We start from the raw sequence: 20,018 nt of genomic DNA on the forward strand, positions 1-20,018 counted from the left end.
ATCTTATCCCCTATCCTTTGGATAGGGGATAAGATGTCTAGGGGCGGAATACCCCTTTAAGGTGAAAAAGGGCTGTGTCCTTAAGGGGTTAAATCAAAGTGATTAACAAGTCAGATCAATACCAAAATGGTACCGATACAAAAAACTTATTATGGTGCAAAAAAAGAGCCCTCATACAGCCTCATATGAGAAAAATATAATAAAAGCTACAGGGGTCAGGAAATGGCAATTAACCGCTTAACCCCTTAAAGGAGAACTCCGGAATATAAAAATTGTGGCCCATACTGCCGGCAGTAAAAAAAAATAAAGATGTACATACCTTCCTCCGGTCCCCCGGGGCCTCCGGTAACCGGCTCCGGTCTCCGCCGCGATCCACTTGATGGTTGCTGGTGGTCAGATGAGATTGCATTATCGCCGGCCGAGTCTGACTTCGATGCGGCTGGTGATTGGCTGAGCGGCAGTGTGAAAACGCTTCAGGACACAAAATTCTTCACTACACCGGCACCTGCGGCCGGGGCCGAAAACGTCACACTGCCGCTCAGCCTATAGTCGGCCGAGTCGGGACTTCACTGCGGCCGGTGATTGGCTGAGCGCAGTATGACTCATCTGACCACCGGCAACCAGGAAGTGGATCGCGGCGGAGACCGGAGCTGGTTACCGGAGGCCACGGGGGAGCGGAGGAAGGTATGTACATCTTTATTTTTTTACTGCCGGCAGTATGGGGGACAATTTTTATGTTCTGGAGTTCTCCTTTAAGGACCAGGCCCATTTTGGCCTTAAGGACCAGAGCTTTTTTTGCATACCTGACCACATTCACTTTAAGCATTAATAACTCTGGGATGCTTTTACCTTTCATTTTGATTCCGAGACTGTTTTTCGTGACATATTCTACTTTATGTTAGTGGTAAAATTTCATCGATACTTGCATAATTTCTTGGTGAAAAATTCAAAAATTTGATTAAAAAATTGAAAATGTTGCACTTTTTTTTAACTTTGAAGCTCTCTGCTTATCAGGAAAATAGACATTCCAAATAAATTATATATTGATTCACATATACAATATGTCTACTTTATGATTACATCATAAAGTTGACATGTTTTTACTTTTGGAAAACATCAGAGGGCTTCAAAGTTCAGCAGCAATTTTCCAATTTTTCACAAAATTTTCAAAATCTGAATTTTTCAGGGACCAGGGTTTTCCCCCAAATTTTACATTTTTACAAGGGGTAATAGTAGAAAATGCCCCCAAAAATGTGTAACCCCATCTCTTCTGAGTATGGAAATACCCCATGTGTGGATGTCAAGTGCACTGCGGGCGAACTACAATGCTCAGAAGAGAAGGAGCGCCATTGAGCTTTCGGAGAGTGAATTTGTTTGGAATGGAAGTCAGTGGCCATGTGCGTTTACAAACACACATGGCCTTCAATTTCGGACACATTCTCTCTCCAAAATCCCAATGGCGCTCCTTCTCTTCTGAGCATTGTACTTCGCCCGCAGAACACTTTACATCCACATATGGGGTATTTTCTTACTCAGAAGAAATGGGGTTACAAATTTCGGGGGGCTCTTTTTCCTATTTTCCCTTGTGAAAATGAAAAATTTAGGGCAACAGCAGCATTTTAGTAGAAAATTTTTTTTTTTTTCATTTTCCCATCCAACTTTAATGAAAATTCTTCAAACACCTGTGGGGTGTTATGGCTCACTATACCCCTTGTAACATTCCGTGAGGGGTGTAGTTTCCAAAATGGGGTCACATGTGGGTATTTACTTTTTTGCGTTAATGTCAGAACCGCTGTAAAATCAGCCACCCCCGTGCAAATCACCAATTTAGGCCTCAAATGCACATAGTGCGCTCTTACTCCTGAGCCTTGTTGTGGAGCCGCAGAGCATTTTACGCCCACATATGGGGTATTTCCGTACTCAGGAGAAATTGTGTTACAAATTTTGGGCGTCTTTTTTTGCTTTTACCGCTTGTGAAAATAAAAAGTATTGGGCAACACCAGCATGTTAGTGTAAAAATGTAAAAAATTTTTAACACTAACAGGCTGGTGTAGACCCAAACTTTTCCTTTTCATAAGGGGTAAAAGGAGAAAAAGTCCCACAAAATTTGTAGTGCAATTTCTCCCAAGTACGGAAATACCCAATATGTGGCCCTAAACAGTTTCCTTGAAATACGACAGGAGAGAGCACCATGCGCATTTGAGGACTAAATTAGGGATTGCATAGGGGTGGACATAGGGGTATTCTACGCCAGTGATTCCCAAACATGGTGCCTCCAGCTGTTGCTAAATTCCCAGCATGCCTGGACAGTCAGTAGCTGTCCGGAAATGCTGGGAGTTGTTGTTTTGCAACAGCTGGAGGCTCCATTTTGGAAACACTGCCGTACAATATGTTTTTCATTTTTATTGGGGGGGGGGGGGGACGACAGTGTAAGGGGTGTATATGTAGATTTTTACCATTTATTACATGTTAGTGTAGTGTAGTGTTTTTAGGGTATATTCACACAGGCAGGTTTACAGCGAGTTTTGAGCTACAGCGGAAAATTTGCTGCATTTCAAACTTGCAGCAAGAAACTCACTGTAAATCTGCCTGTGTGAACGTACCCTGTACATTCACATTGGGGGGGGGGGGGGGGGGGACAAAACTACAACTCTCGGCATGCCCTTTGGCTGTCCGTGCATGCTGGGGGTTGTAGTTATGCAACAGCTGGAGGCACACTGTTTGCCAAACACTGAGCGTTTGTTACTTAACTCAGTGTTTCCCAACACGTGCGCCTCCAGCTGTTGCAAAACTACAACTCCCAGCATGTACGGTTTTTCAGTGCATGCTGGGAGATATAGTTTTGCAACAGCTGGAGGCACACAGGTTGGGAAACACTGAGTTAGGAAACAGACAATGTTTCCCAACCAGTGTGCCTCCAGTTGTTGCAAAACTACAACTCCCAGCATGCCCAGGCAGCCAAAGGGCATGCTGAGAGTTGTAGTTTTGCAACAACTGGAGGAGAACAGTTTGGAGACCACTGTGTAGTGGTGTCCAAACTGTAGGCCTCCAGATGTTGCAAAACTACAACTCTCAGCATGCACAGACTGCCCAGGCATGCTGGGAGTTGTAGTTTGGCAACATCTGAAGGGCCAGATGTTACAGAACTACAACTTGCAGTATGCCTGGACTGTCTGAGCATGCTGGGAGTTGTAGTTTTGCAACATCTGGAAGAGCACAGATTGGAGACCACTGCACAGTGGTCTCCAAACTGCGGCCCTCCAGATGTTGCAAAACTACAACTCTCAGCATGCCCAGACAGCCAAAGGGCATGCTGGGAGTTATAGTTTTGAAACTACCAGAAGCAGCGAAGAGCTTCACTGCTGCCTCTGATGCAGATGCCGCCGCCAACCTGTGTGCCTCCAGCTGTTGAGAGCCTGCCGCCGATCCCCACTGCCGCACTGGTACTCGGTAAGTGCCACTGTCCCCGCCGCAGCTCTCTGCGTCATCTTCCCCTGCTCTTCCCGGACTTCTATGGGCGGGAAGAGCAGGGGAAATGAACTTTACCCCTCAGTCAGCTCATTCACTGTGATTGGTCCACAGGGACCAATTGCAGTGATCGCTGACCAGGACCATTGACAGATGTCCTGGGGGGTGTTGCAGAAGTTGTCCCCTGCTGGAAACAGCGGGACTTCTGCCGGTTAACCCGTGTGATGCTGTGCATCGCTGGGTTAACTGCGTGTCAAATATATAAGCCGTGATGCGCGAACTGCCTGCACATTACAGCTTATATATATAAACCATTCTGTGGGAAGGGGTTAAGGACCCTTGACGTACGCATACGTCATGACACCCTGGTACTTAAGGACCCATGACGTACGCGTACGTCATGGAGAATTCCGGTCCCTGCCGGGCAGGGATCGGACGGGATGCCTGCTGGAATCATTCAGCAGGCATCTCGTGCAAACGCCGAGGGGGGTCATCAGACCCCCCCATGTCGGCGATCGGGGCAAATCGCAAATGAATTCACACTTGCGATTTGCGCGATTCCTGGTCATTAAGGGTCTATGGTGACCCAGAATATAAGGGGGATCGCGGTTGTCCAAGACACCGACCATCCCCCTGAAGGGATAGGAGTGAGCTTGCAGGGGTGCCACCCCCCCTATCCCTGCTATTGGTCGTATAGACGCGACGACCAATAGCAGATCGGGGGCGGCGGGGTTACTTTCGGTTTCCCCATTCTGCCCACCCACAATAGGCGTGGCATGACGGGGAAACTGTCCGGGACAGACAGCTGTTTGGGATCACCAAACTGTAGCTGTCTAGATCTTTCAAAACTACAACTCCTAGCATGCCCACACAGCAGTTTGCTGTTTGGGCATGCTGGGATTTGTAGTTTTGCAACATCTGGTGGGCCACAGTTTGGAGATCACTGTGCAGTGGTCTCTAAACTGTAGCCCTCCAGATGTTGCAAAACTGCAAATCCCAGCATGCCCAAACAGCTGTCTCGGCATGCTGGGAGTTGTAGTTGCGTACCTCCAGCTGTTGCATAACTACATCTCCTAGCATACCCTTCAGCGATCAGTACATGCTGGGAGTTGTAGTTTTGCAACAGCTGGAGACACACTGGTTGGAAAATACTGAGACCCTAACTGAAGGTTTTCCAACCAGTGTGCCTCCAGCTGTTGCTAAACTACAACTCCCAGCCTGCTGGGAGTTTAGCAACAGCTGTAGGCACCCTGTTTGGGAATCACTGGTGTAGAATACCCCTATGTCCACCCCTATGCAATCCCTAATTAAGTCCTCAAATGTGCATGGCGCTCTCTCACTTCGGAGCGCTGTCGTATTTCAAGGAAACAGTTTAGGGTCACATATGGGCTATTTCCGTACTCGGGAGAAATTGCATTACAAATTTTGGGGGGCTTTTTCTCCTTTTACCCCTTATGAAAAGGAAAAGTTGGGGACTACACCAGATTTTTAGTGTAAAAAAAAATAAAAAATTTACACTAACATGCTGGTGTTGCACCATACTTTTTATTTTCACAAGCTGTAAAAGGAAAAAAAGACCCCCAAAATTTGTAACGCAATTTCTCCTGTGTACGGAAATACCCCATATGTGGGCGTAAAATGCTCTGCGGGCGCACAACAAGGCTCAGGAGTGAGAGTGCACTATGTACATTTGAGGCCTAAATTGGTGATTTGCACAGGGGTGGCTGATATTACAGCGTTCCTGACATAAACGGAAAAAAATAAATACCCACATGTGACCCCATTTTGGAAACTACACCCCTCACGGAACATAACAAGGGGTATAGTGCGCCTTAACACCCTACAGGTGTTTAAAGAAAATTATTCAAAGTTGGATGAAAAAAAAAAAAAAGAATTTCACTAAGGCTGCTTTCACACTATGAGGTTCTCATGTTAATACACTTACGTTTGAAACATAATTATTAACACACGTTAAACAACCCCATTCAAGTCAATGGGTTTTTTCGTTTACCCTTTGTCACACGTTATAGCCCGTCACAACTAACGTACGTTAGTTGTGACGGGAGAAATAACGTGACATGCACTAATTTTTCGCACGTCACAAGAAACGGGTATATTAACGTATGTTATTTTTAACACTGAAGTCTATGGCCGGACATACGTTAGAAAATACACCCGTTATTGCCCGTTGTTATAACGGACAGTATTTTTACTGAGCATGCTCAGAAGAGGTGACATCAGTAGACTCCTGCAGTGCTGAGGGACTACTACTACTCCCATCATGGAACAGACTTGTTTCCATGCTGGGAGTAGTAATTCCCCGCTGCAGGAGTCTGCCGGTGGCTGGGGAGGATACATTAGTGTTTGTACTACTACTCCCATCATGAAAAAGACTCTGTTCCATGATGGGGATTGATCGCACCGGGTCTCACTTCTTACACCCAATGCGATCAGAAGTTATTAAGCAGGGGAGCAGCAGCATGCTCCGCAACCCTGCGATCACGATGTATTATTTACTTTCATTTTTAAATTCCCCGCGGGGATCCCTGAATGGCCGATACTGAGGAGCCAATCAGGGATCCCCCTGGGGTTTTAAAAATGGACAATGTGAGGGGACATATGTATAATTAAAGTGTTTATTGGTGGGGGGGGGGGGGCATAGTGCGCTATATATCTAGCCCCCGCCGGCACATTAATAAAAATTTGACCCCCGACAGCGCATTTATAAGTATATATAACAGCGCTTCTATATACATATGCAGCTGCCGGCGATATGAATGAATAGTATATCTGTCAGGATCAGCGGCCGAGTGGCTGCTGGATGCGCTCCTGACATATATACTTTTCATATATAGAGCATTTGTACAGCGTTATATATGACAAGTATATATGTCAGGAGCGCATCCAGCAGCCGCTCGGCCGATGATCCTGACAGATATACTATTCATTAATAGAGCGGCAGCTGCATATCTGTCAGGATCATAGCATTTGTACAGCGTTATATATGACAAGTATATATGTCAGGAGCGCATCCAGCAGCCGCTCGGCCGATGATCCTGACAGATATACTATTCATTCATATCGCCGGCAGCTGTATATGTATATAGAAGCACATCTATATACATATACAGCTGCCGGCGCTATGAATGAATATATCTGTCAGGATCATCTGGCCGGGCCGCTGCTGAATACGTTCTGATAGGTATGGTTGTCACATATAGCTGCAATAGAAAATTAGCACAAATGCGCTGGCGGGGTCACAGTATGCGCTGGCGGGGGTATATATACTTATAAATGCGCAGGCGGGGTCACAGTATGCGCTGGCGGGGGCTAGATATATACTTATAAACGCGCTGGCAGGGTCACAGTATGCGCTGGCGGGGGCTAGATATATACTTATAAATGGGCTGGCGGGGTCATATTATTATTAATGCGCTGGCGGGGGCTAGATATATAGCGCTCTATGCCCCCCCCCCCCCAATAAACACTTTTATTATACATATGTCCCCTCACATTGTCCATTTTTAAAACCACAGGGGGATCCCTGATTGGCTCCTCAGTACCGGCCATTCAGGGATCCCCGCGGGGAATTTAAAAATGAAAGTAAAAAAATACATCGTGATCGCAGAGTTGAAGAGCATGCCGCCTGCTCCCCTGCTTAATAACTTCTGATCGCATCAGGTGTCAGAAGTGAGACCCGGTGCGATTAATCCCTCAGCCCCTGTACTACAACCCCCATCATGGAACAGACTCTGTTCAATCATGGGAGTAGTAGTACAAACACTAATGTAGCCTCCCCAGCTGTCTGCAGATTCGCGCTGCTAGGGATTTACTGCTCCCATCATGGAAACAAGTCTGTTCCATGATGGGAGTAGTAGTAGTCCTGGCTGTCGGAGTCTGTAGGCAGAGGTGTAAAAACGTCCGGTACATGACGGATGTTTTGTAGCATCCCTTAATTCACCCGTTATTAAACGTCTGTTAATAATACATAATAACACACGTTTATTAACGGGTGAACTTCATAGTGTGAAAGCTGCCTAAAATGCTGGTGTTACCCTAAATTTTCATTTTCTCAAGGAAAAATAGGAAAAAAGCCCCCCAAAATTTGTAACCCCATTTCTTCTGAGTAAGAACATACCCCATATGTGAATGTAAAGTGTTCTGTGGACGAACTACAATGCTCAAAAGAGAAGGAGCGCCATTGGGCTTTTGAAGAGAAAATTTGTCCGGCATTGAAGGCCACGTGTGTTTACAAAGCCCCCATAGTGCCAGAACAATGGACCCCCCCCCCCCACATGTGACCCCATTTTGGAAACTACACCCCTCATGTAATGTCATAATGGGTACAGTGAGCATTTACGCCCCACAGGTGTCTGACAGGTTTCTGGAACAGTGGTCCTTGAAAATGAAAAATATAATTTTTCATTTGCACAGCCCACTGTTCCAAAGATCTGTCAAATGCCAGTGGGGTGTAAGTACTCACTGCACCCCTTATTAAATTCTGTGAGGGGTGTAGATTCCAAAATAGGGTCACATGTGGGGGGATCCACTGTTCTGGCAGCACGGGGGAACTTTGTAAACGCACATGGCCCCTGACTTCCATTCCAAACTATTTTTTTTCCAAAAGCCAAATGTGATTCCTTCTCTTCTGAGCATTGTAGTGCGCCAGAAGAGCACTTGACGTCCACACATGGGGTATTTCCATACTCAGAAGGGATGGGGTTACAAATTTTGGGGGGCATTTTGTCCTCTTATCCCTTGTAAAAATGTTAAATTTGAGGGAAAAAAAAAAAAAATCATTTACACATCCAACTTTAACGAAAAGTCGTCAAACACCTGTGGGGTGTTAAGGCTCACTGGATCCCTTGTTACGTGCCTTGAGCGGTGTAGTTTTCAAAATAGTATGCCATGTGGTTTTTCTTTGCTGTATTGGCACCATAGGGGCTTCCTAAATGGGACATGCCCCCCCAAAAACCATTTCAGCTAAATTTGCTTTTCAAAAGCCAAATGTGACTCCTTCTTTTCTGAGCATTGTAGTTCCGCCACAAAGCATTTTACGTCCTAACATGAGGTATTTCCATACTCAGAAGAAATGGGGTTACACATTTTTGGGGGGCATTTTGTCCTGTTATCCCTTGTAAAAAAATAAAATTTGAGGGAAAAGTTGCATTTTAGTGAAAAAATAAATAAATAAAATCATTTACACATCCAACTTTAACGAAAAGTCGTCAAACACCTGTGGGGTGTTAAGGCTCACTGGATCCCTTGTTACGTGCCTTGAGCGGTGTAGTTTTCAAAATAGTATGCCATGTGGTTTTTCTTTGCTGTATTGGCACCATAGGGGCTTCCTAAATGGGACATGCCCCCCCAAAAACCATTTCAGCTAAATTTGCTTTTCAAAAGCCAAATGTGACTCCTTCTTTTCTGAGCATTGTAGTTCCGCCACAAAGCATTTTACGTCCTAACATGAGGTATTTCCATACTCAGAAGAAATGGGGTTACACATTTTTGGGGGGCATTTTGTCCTGTTATCCCTTGTAAAAAAATAAAATTTGAGGGAAAAGTTGCATTTTAGTGAAAAAATAAATAAATAAAATCATTTACACATCCAACTTTAACGAAAAGTCGTCAAACACCTGTGGGGTGTTAAGGCTCACTGGATCCCTTGTTACGTGCCTTGAGGGGTGTAGTTTTCAAAATAGTATGCCATGTGGTTTTTCTTTGCTGTTCTGGCACCATAGGGGCTTCTTAAATGTGACATGCCCCCCAAAAACCATTTCAGCAAAATTTGCTTTTCAAAAGCCAAATGTGACTCCTTCTCTTCTGAGCATTGTAGTGCACCAGAAGAGCACTTAACGTCCACACATGGGGTATTTCCATACTCAGAAGAGATGGGGTTACAAATTTTGGGGGGCATTTTGTCCTATTATCCCTTGTAAACAAAAATTACATTTGAGGGAAAACTAGCATTTTAGTGAAAAAAAAATTAAATCATTTACACATCCAACTTTAACGAAAAGTGTGGTGTGTTAAGGCTCACTGGATCCCTTGTTACGTGCCTTGAGGGGTGTAGTTTCCAAAATAGTATGCCATGTGTTTTTTTTTTTTTGCTGTATTGGCACCATAGGGGCATCCTAAATGTGACATGCCCCCCAAAAACCATTTCAGAAAACTCACTCTCCAAAATCCCACTGTCGCTCCTTCCCTTCTGAGCCCTCTACTGCGCCCGCCCAACACTTGACATACATATATGAGGTATTTTCTTACTCGAGAGAAATTGGGTTACACATTTTAGGAAGATTTATCTCCTTTTACCCCTTGTAAAAATTCAATAACTGGGTCTACAAGAACATGCGAGTGTAAAAATTAAGATTTTGAATTTTCTCCTTCAATTTGCTGCTATTCCTGTGAAACACCTAAAGGGTTAACAAACCTTTTGAATGTCATTTTGAATACTTTGAGGGGTGAAGTTTTTATAATGGGGTCATTTATGGGGTATTTCTAATATGAAGGCCCATCAAATCCACTTCAAAACAGAACTGGTCCCTGAAAAATTTTGATTTAGAAAATGTTGTGAAAAATTGGAAAATTGCTGCTATACTTTGAAGCCCTCTGATGTCTTCCAAAAGTAAAAACATGTCAACTTTATGATGGAAAAATAAAGTAGACATATTGAATATGTGAATCAATATAAAAAAATTTTGGAATATTCATTTTCCTTATAAGCAGAGAGCTTCAAAGTAAAAAAAAAAAATGCAACATTTTAAATTTTTTCATTAAATTTTGCAATTTTTCACCAATAAATGATGCAATTATTAACAAAATTTTACCACTAACATAAAGTAGAATATGTCACGAAAAAACTCTCTCGGAATTATAATGAAAGGTAAAAGCATCCCAGAGTTATTAATGTTTAAATCGACAGTGGTCAGATGTGCAAAAAAATGGCCAGGTCCTACAGTGAAAATTGGCTGGGTGCTTAAGGGGTTAATTTTTATTTTTTTTTTAAAGTTCAGAATTTTGTTTAAATTAGTAAAACATGACGGAAACTATACAAATCTGGTATTGCTGTAATCAGGCCTGTCCAAAGAACCAAAATAACACGTTATCTCAACCACAAGGTAAGTGGCGTAGAAAAGAAAACCACCAAATTAGGCTGGGTACGAACTACGTTTTCTCCCATACGGGAGCGCATACGGCAGGGGGGAGCTAAAACCTCGCGCTCCCGTATGCCTTCGTATGCGCTCCCGTATGTCATTCATTTCAATGAGCCGGCCGGAGTGAAACGTTCGGTCGGCTCATTTTTGCGCCGTATGCGCTTTTCCCCCGGACCTAAAACTGTGGTCAACCACGGTTTGAGGTCCGGTCGTAAAAGCGCATACGGCGCAAAAATGAGCCGACCGGACCGAACGATTCACTCCGGCCAGCTCATTGAAATGAATGACATACGGGAGCGCATACGAAGGCATACGGGAGCACGAGGTTTTAGCTCCCCCCTGCCGTATGCGCTCCCGTATGGGAGAAAACGTAGTGTGAACCCTCCCTTAGCAAAAAAGCAAAAAGTGTAAAAGCAGAAATTGGTCCGGACAAGTGGATCATCATGAGGGACAAGTAGATTTTGCTCCGTTTTAGTCCCGTGGACAAGTAATATTTTTATTAAATTTCCACACCCCTGGGAATACAGGGGTTTTACCATTAAAATGCCCATTCTGATTAGTCAGTTCTTCCAGCTATTGACACGTTTCACAGATCTGGACTGTCTGTAGCATTGTATGTTGAGTCTGGTTTCAAGTTACAATGGTCCAGAAAAGACCATTGTATGTTGAAACTATTGTATGTTGAGGCCATTGTAAGTTGAGGGATCACTGTATATATCTCTTAGACTTTTCCAGGCTTCTACATTTGAAATATATGTAATTTGACATAATGCATCAGGTTGGACTTATTTAACATCGTGGTTAAACCCCTTTAGGCTGTCGGTACCACAGCGCCAATCTTTCCGCAATTTTTACAGCAATTTAAGGAAATAGGGGTAAAATTGTAGTAGTACTGGTAATTAAACGTGAAGTGTGAACATAGCGTGAAAATTCGATCAGCTTGAAAACCTAGCAAAACTACACTTTATATAGGCCCAGATTTATCAAACTGTTTGAGAGAAAAAATTGAGTGATTTTCCCACAGCAGCCAATCACAGCTCAGATAAAGAACTCTGGTAAAGTGAAAGCTGAGCTGTGATTGGTTACTGTTGAAAAATCCCTCCACTTATTTCTCTCACACAGTTTGATAAATTTGGGCCTATAAGGCTGCATTCACATCTCGTTTTTGCAATACGGTTCCCGTATCAGTTTTTTTGTAAAAAAAAAAACCAAAAAACGTATGTCTCAACACCGGACCGAACCGTATAGACCACTCTGCGGTTTTAAACCGTATACGGTTTGAAAACGGATGTCCGGTTGCATACGGTTTAATACGTTTTTTGGAAGAAAAAAACAGATACGGTTTTATGTTTGTCCTTAATTAAATTAAGATCTTGTTCTATTTGTGGGAAGAACTTTCGGCGTGCACTGCGCATGTGCAAGCCTGTATTGTGCAAACCGGATGGAACCGTACGCACATACGGTTCAGTACAGTTCCCATAGATCACCATTTGAAAAAAAAAAATGTATATGGGTTGTATCCGGTTTTTCACGGTTTTGGAGACGGAAAAAAAACCGGATAAAAGTGTAAATGATGCAAAATCTACACAACCGGATGCTACGTTTGGCATACGGTTTTCTATGACATGTCTATACATCCGATTTGCAATATGGTTCAATACGTTTTTTTCACTGAAACCAGATAGCAAAAACGAGATGTGAATGCAGCCACGAGTAGTCCTGTGTTTCCCAACCAAGGTGCCTCCAGCTGTTGCAAAACTACAACTCCCAGCATGCCCGGACAGCCTTTGGCTGTCCGGGCATGCTGGGAGTTGTAGTTTTGTCCACCTGGTTGGAAGACACTGGGAGTATGTCCTTAGTGTGGACACAATATGGGATATACAGGCAGTCCAGGCCATTGTCCCCCTGTAGCTGGCTACCACGTGATCGCAGGTCACTACTGCAGGGGACCGTTGACTACAACACACTGCGTGTTCTTGCCAATAAAGCTTTGTTAAAGCTGAAACAAACCATCCTGGGGGCGTTCTGATCTCGCGAGAGTACTGGCGTGCCGTGGAAATCTCTCGACGTTTCCGCTCTCGCACGCGTTCACTCTTTCTTACGCCGTGTGTGGTGTTGCGCGGGTTACCAGTCCTTACGATCAAGAAAATGGCAGACGACTTCGGGAACGGCGACGCTATGGACCTGCCGGTGGGGAAGGATGCAGGTAGTTATGGCGACGGGGCCTGAATGAGTGGTTGACGGTGGGTGTGAGCAGCGTAGGCCGGGGGTGCTGAGGCCGATCGCGCTCTCGTCTTGCCGGTGCCTTCTCATGCGTTCTGTGCAGGTACATACACAGTTGGGCGGGAAAACCGTGTCCATGAGGGGAATGTGCAGCTGTAGGCCGCGCTGTACTCATCCGCAGGGGATCTCCTCCTAAGAGGACTGTGCTCCCTTATCTTGTTTAGGAACCGCCTGAGGCACCCTGTGGAGAATCGCTGAGATACGGGATAAGCGTCTGCTCTCCAACAGGGCCCAGTAATCTGGACCATCAGCACCACAATGTACTGTTGGATAGGCCATCAATAATATTACCTTGGAAAACCCATTTAACCCCTTGAGGACACAACCCAGTTTCACTTATTAATTTTGTCTTTTTCCTCCATCTTTTAGAGAAGGGTCAGATGTGCTGCATATTTTTTGATGTGAAGAAAACTGTGCCCCGAATGTGACCTAACTTGCTGGTGTAGTGAAGAAACCTGTGACCCTCTGCACAGGGACACCGTTTTCTGCTTTACAGCCCCCTCCCCCTCTCTCAGGTGGACGGGGACACAGTTTTCTGCTTTACAGCCCCCTCTCAGGTGGACGGGGACACAGTTTTCTGCTTTACAGCCCCCTCCCCCTCTCTCAGGTGGACGGGGACACTGTTTTCTGCTTTACAGCCCCCTCCCCCTCTCTCAGGTGGACGGGGACACAGTTTTCTGCTTTACAGCCCCCTCCCCCTCTCTCAGGTGGACGGGGACACTGTTTTCTGCTTTACAGCCCTCTCCCCCTCTCTCAGGTGGACGGGGACACTGTTTTCTGCTTTACAGCCCCCTCCCCCTCTCTCAGGTGGACGGGGACACTGTTTTCTGCTTTACAGCCCCCTCCCCCTCTCTCAGGTGGACGGGGACACTGTTTTCTGCTTTACAGCCCCCTCCCCCTCTCTCAGGTGGACGGGGACACAGTTTTCTGCTTTACAGCCCCCTCCCCCTCTCTCAGGTGGACGGGGACACTTTTTTCTGCTTTACAGCCCCCTCCCCCTCTCTCAGGTGGACGGGGACACAGTTTTCTGCTTTACAGCCCCCTCCCCCTCTCTCAGGTGGACGGGGACACTGTTTTCTGCTTTACAGCCCCCTCCACCTCTCTCAGGTGGACGGGGACACTGTTTTCTGCTTTACAGCCCCCTCCCCCTCTCTCAGGTGGACGGGGACACTGTTTTCTGCTTTACAGCCCCCTCCCCCTCTCTCAGGTGGACGGGGACACAGTTTTCTGCTTTACAGCCCCCTCCCCCTCTCTCAGGTGGACGGGGACACTGTTTTCTGCTTTACAGCCCCCTCCACCTCTCTCAGGTGGACGGGGACACTGTTTTCTGCTTTACAGCCCCCTCCCCCTCTCTCAGGTGGACGGGGACACTGTTTTCTGCTTTACAGCCCCCTCCCTTTCTCTCTCTCAGGTGGACGGGGACACTGTTTTCTGCTTTACAGCCCCCTCCCCTTCTCTCTCTCAGGTGGACGGGGACACTGTTTTCTGCTTTACAGCCCCCTCCCCTTCTCTCTCTCAGGTGGACGGGGACACTGTTTTCTGCTTTACAGCCCCCTCCCCCTCTCTCAGGTGGACGGGGACACAGTTTTCTGCTTTACAGCCCCCTCCCCCTCTCTCAGGTGGACGGGGACACTGTTTTCTGCTTTACAGCCCCCTCCCCCTCTCTCAGGTGGACGGGGACACTGTTTTCTGCTTTACAGCCCCCTCCCTTTCTCTCTCTCAGGTGGACGGGGACACAGTTTTCTGCTTTACAGCCCCCTCTCAGGTGGATGGGGACACAGTTTTCTGCTTTACAGCCCCCTCCCCCTCTCTCAGGTGGACGGGGACACTGTTTTCTGCTTTACAGCCCCCTCCCCCTCTCTCAGGTGGACGGGGACACAGTTTTCTGCTTTACAGCCCCCTCCCCCTCTCTCAGGTGGACGGGGACACTGTTTTCTGCTTTACAGCCCTCTCCCCCTCTCTCAGGTGGACGGGGACACTGTTTTCTGCTTTACAGCCCTCTCCCCCTCTCTCAGGTGGACGGGGACACTGTTTTCTGCTTTACAGCCCCCTCCCCCTCTCTCAGGTGGACGGGGACACTGTTTTCTGCTTTACAGCCCCCTCCCCCTCTCTCAGGTGGACGGGGACACAGTTTTCTGCTTTACAGCCCCCTCCCCCTCTCTCAGGTGGACGGGGACACTGTTTTCTGCTTTACAGCCCCCTCCCCCTCTCTCAGGTGGACGGGGACACAGTTTTCTGCTTTACAGCCCCCTCCCCCTCTCTCAGGTGGACGGGGACACTGTTTTCTGCTTTACAGCCCCCTCCACCTCTCTCAGGTGGACGGGGACACTGTTTTCTGCTTTACAGCCCCCTCCCCCTCTCTCAGGTGGACGGGGACACTGTTTTCTGCTTTACAGCCCCCTCCCCCTCTCTCAGGTGGACGGGGACACAGTTTTCTGCTTTACAGCCCCCTCCCCTTCTCTCTCTCAGGTGGACGGGGACACTGTTTTCTGCTTTACAGCCCCCTCCCCTTCTCTCTCTCAGGTGGACGGGGACACTGTTTTCTGCTTTACAGCCCCCTCCCCTTCTCTCTCTCAGGTGGACGGGGACACTGTTTTCTGCTTTACAGCCCCCTCCCCCTCTCTCAGGTGGACGGGGACACAGTTTTCTGCTTTACAGCCCCCTCCCCCTCTCTCAGGTGGACGGGGACACTGTTTTCTGCTTTACAGCCCCCTCCCCCTCTCTCAGGTGGACGGGGACACTGTTTTCTGCTTTACAGCCCCCTCCCCTTCTCTCTCTCAGGTGGACGGGGACACTGTTTTCTGCTTTACAGACCCCTCCCTTTCTCTCTCTCAGGTGGACGGGGACACTGTTTTCTGCTTTACAGCCCCCTCCCCCTCTCTCAGGTGGACGGGGACACTGTTTTTTGCTTTACAGCCCCCTCCCCTTCTCTCTCTCAGGTGGACGGGGACACTGTTTTCTGCTTTACAGCCCCCTCCCTTTCTCTCTCTCAGGTGGACGGGGACACTGTTTTCTGCTTTACAGCCCCCTCCCCTTCTCTCTCAGGTGGACGGGGACACTGTTTTCTGCTTTACAGCCCCCTCCCCCTCTCTCAGGTGGACGGGGACACAGTTTTCTGCTTTACAGCCCCCTCCCCCTCTCTCAGGTGGACGGGGACACTGTTTTCTGCTTTACAGCCCCCTCCCCCTCTCTCAGGTGGACGGGGACACTGTTTTCTGCTTTACAGCCCCCTCCCCCTCTCTCAGGTGGACGGGGACACTGTTTTCTGCTTTACAGCCCCCTCCCCCTCTCTCAGGTGGACGGGGACACAGTTTTCTGCTTTACAGCCCCCTCCCCCTCTCTCAGGTGGACGGGGACACTGTTTTCTGCTTTACAGCCCCCTCCCCCTCTCTCAGGTGGACGGGGACACAGTTTTCTGCTTTACAGCCCCCTCCCCCTCTCTCAGGTGGACGGGGACACTGTTTTCTGCTTTACAGCCCCCTCCACCTCTCTCAGGTGGACGGGGACACTGTTTTCTGCTTTACAGCCCCCTCCCCCTCTCTCAGGTGGACGGGGACACTGTTTTCTGCTTTACAGCCCCCTCCCCCTCTCTCAGGTGGACGGGGACACAGTTTTCTGCTTTACAGCCCCCTCCCCTTCTCTCTCTCAGGTGGACGGGGACACTGTTTTCTGCTTTACAGCCCCCTCCCCTTCTCTCTCTCAGGTGGACGGGGACACTGTTTTCTGCTTTACAGCCCCCTCCCCTTCTCTCTCTCAGGTGGACGGGGACACTGTTTTCTGCTTTACAGCCCCCTCCCCCTCTCTCAGGTGGAAGGGGACACAGTTTTCTGCTTTACAGCCCCCTCCCCCTCTCTCAGGTGGACGGGGACACTGTTTTCTGCTTTACAGCCCCCTCCCCCTCTCTCAGGTGGACGGGGACACTGTTTTCTGCTTTACAGCCCCCTCCCCTTCTCTCTCTCAGGTGGACGGGGACACTGTTTTCTGCTTTACAGCCCCCTCCCCTTCTCTCTCTCAGGTGGACGGGGACACTGTTTTCTGCTTTACAGACCCCTCCCTTTCTCTCTCTCAGGTGGACGGGGACACTGTTTTCTGCTTTACAGCCCCCTCCCTTTCTCTCTCTCAGGTGGACGGGGACACTGTTTTCTGCTTTACAGCCCCCTCCCCCTCTCTCAGGTGGACGGGGACACTGTTTTTTGCTTTACAGCCCCCTCCCCTTCTCTCTCTCAGGTGGACGGGGACACTGTTTTCTGCTTTACAGCCCCCTCCCTTTCTCTCTCTCAGGTGGACGGGGACACTGTTTTCTGCTTTACAGCCCCCTCCCCTTCTCTCTCAGGTGGACGGGGACACTGTTTTCTGCTTTACAGCCCCCTCCCCCTCTCTCAGGTGGACGGGGACACAGTTTTCTGCTTTACAGCCCCCTCCCCTTCTCTCTCTCAGGTGGACGGGGACACTGTTTTCTGCTTTACAGCCCCCTCCCCTTCTCTCTCTCAGGTGGACGGGGACACTGTTTTCTGCTTTACAGCCCCCTCCCTTTCTCTCTCTCAGGTGGACGGGGACACTGTTTTCTGCTTTACAGCCCCCTCCCCCTCTCTCAGGTGGACGGGGACACTGTTTTCTGCTTTACAGCCCCCTCCCCTTCTCTCTCTCAGGTGGACGGGGACACTGTTTTCTGCTTTACAGCCCCCTCCCCTTCTCTCTCTCAGGTGGACGGGGACACTGTTTTCTGCTTTACAGCCCCCTCCCTTTCTCTCTCTCAGGTGGACGGGGACACTGTTTTCTGCTTTACAGCCCCCTCCCCCTCTCTCAGGTGGACGGGGACACTGTTTTTTGCTTTACAGCCCCCTCCCCTTCTCTCTCTCAGGTGGACGGGGACACTGTTTTCTGCTTTACAGCCCCCTCCCTTTCTCTCTCTCAGGTGGACGGGGACACAGTTTTCTGCTTTACAGCCCCCTCCCCCTCTCTCAGGTGGACGGGGACACTGTTTTCTGCTTTACAGCCCCCTCCCCCTCTCTCAGGTGGACGGGGACACTGTTTTCTGCTTTACAGCCCCCTCCCCCTCTCTCAGGTGGACGGGGACACAGTTTTCTGCTTTACAGCCCCCTCTCAGGTGGACGGGGACACAGTTTTCTGCTTTACAGCCCCCTCCCCTTCTCTCTCTCAGGTGGACGGGGACACTGTTTTCTGCTTTACAGCCCCCTCCCCCTCTATCAGGAGGACGGGGACACAGTTTCTACACCGCTTACTGTAGAGCGCTCCACAGCTTTTTGCACAACCCCCGCAAGGTATATCTATCATCACCTGCTACCTGTTGCAAGACTACAACTCCCACAGCATGCCCTTACACAGTGAGGACATGCTGGGGTTTGTAGTCTTGGAACAGTTAGCAGGAGGATAGTGGATGTGTGCGGGGGAGGAGAAAGGCTGGGAGATGTGCGGAGGAACGTTGTCCATGTCCCCTTGAGAGATGGTCGCAGGGATGGAGTGAGAAGGACCGAGCTCTAAAGCAGAAGACTGTCCCTGTGCGGACGGTCACCTTACACTACAGGGACATGGTTTTCTTCATTACACCGTTGCTGTGGAATTCCAATGCGAAAGTAGCCAAAATTGTAGGTAGATATACCAGTCTACCCACCACAGTATCAGAAAGCCCCCAGCATTAAGCAGTAACAAAGTAGAAGGGGGAGTAAATAAAACATAACTTAATATAGGTAATAAAAGAAGCACGCCTTGTGTATGCCTTTCGGAATACTAGTATGTGTGCCATCTCGGGGCAAAAAGTGGGTGCATAAATTATACAGGTATTGAGATGCAATAGACCATTTGTAGGTGCTGCTAATGTTGCCACTAGAGATGAGCGAACTTACAGTAAATTAGATTCGTCACGAACTTCTCGGCTCGGCAGTTGATGACTTATCCTGCATAAATTAGTTCAGCTTTCAGGTGCTCTGGTGGGCTGGAAAAGGTGGATACATTCCTTGGAAAGACTCTCCTAGGACTGTATCCACCTTTTCCAGCCCACGGGAGCACCTGAAGGCTGAACTAATTTATGCAGGAAAAGTCATCAACTGCCGAGCAGAGAAGTTCGTGACGAATCGAATTTACTGTAAGTTCGCTTATCTCTAGTTGCCACCATCCAGGTTCACTTACTCCGGTTATATACAGGGGTTTGGGGGGGAAAAACTACTTGTCCAAGGGACTAAAACTGAGCACAATCTACTTGTCCCTCATAACAATCCACTTGTCCTGGTACATAAAATAATTTTAAAATAGTCTGTAAATGAGGCCTTTTTTTTAAAAAGAAACTTCATAGGAAGACCAGTATGTCACCCCATTAGGTTAATAGGGTCCCTGATAAGTCTGCCCCATTAAGTAGGTAAGTATGTCCCCTCATCAGGTAAGCAGGCATGTAGGGATCCCCTGGTATTTAAGTAGGGCCCCAGATATACATGTCCCCCCAGTTGGTAAAAAGGTAGGGCTCCCAGACAGAGCCCAAGATAGAAATGACCCCCATTAGGTAGAGCTCCCCTAAGTCAGAGCTTTTTTAATGGTGATGCCCTTGCATAGTTTGGTGACACTGTACTGCATGCATTGCACGTAGACAATGTGGTACCAGTATCAGCATTAGAAATGTGGCTTCTACCAGCCTGTGCCAGTACTTCTCCCCCTTATCACTCCCTGTGCCACATCTTTCCCCCCTTGATCCTCCCCTGTGCCATATCATTCCCCTGTGACATTATATTCCCCAGGCCGGGCTCCCTGATGCATGTCATACTCCTGCACCCTGCATGTACATCATGCGTCGGGCAAGGAATAAGCCATAATACCCTCTTTATCAAGGGAAAGACTAGCAAAAGGAACAGGGGGCAGCCCACTCATCCCTCTTCTCCCCAGGGGGTTATTGAGATATCCGACCGCTACTGTGCCTGCTAAGAAGGCCCAGGAACATAGTTAACTGACCGGGATGCCTCTGCTCCCCCTTCAACCTAGTACAACCGTACGCACCTTACACTCAGTCCATGTCTGAACACTCCCTCCTATCGCCAAGCATAATGCCTGCTGAAAAGGCATGTTGCTCATCTGCCCAGTGGGACACACTAACTGCTGCAATGA

At 48.1% G+C, this 20,018-nt stretch overlaps 1 protein-coding gene across 5 annotated transcripts in view; it reads left to right on the forward strand.

The window, feature by feature from the left end:
• The window catches only part of ZNF346 (zinc finger protein 346), a 62,054-nt gene that overhangs the window by 6,671 nt on the left and 35,365 nt on the right, over positions 1 to 20,018 (forward strand). The window contains exon 1 of one of the 5 annotated variants that reach the window (XM_056574726.1): positions 12,623 to 12,831. The exons of 1 other annotated variant lie outside the window; for it this stretch is intronic. In XM_056574726.1, coding sequence (XP_056430701.1) covers positions 12,774 to 12,831 — 58 coding nt within the window. In that variant the 5' untranslated portion in view covers positions 12,623 to 12,773. 3 more of the 5 variants (XM_056574725.1, XM_056574728.1, XM_056574729.1) reach the window with 3 other exon arrangements.

This window comes from Hyla sarda, chromosome 4 (assembly GCF_029499605.1).
Source record: "Hyla sarda isolate aHylSar1 chromosome 4, aHylSar1.hap1, whole genome shotgun sequence".
NCBI classification, from domain to species: domain Eukaryota; kingdom Metazoa; phylum Chordata; class Amphibia; order Anura; family Hylidae; genus Hyla; species Hyla sarda.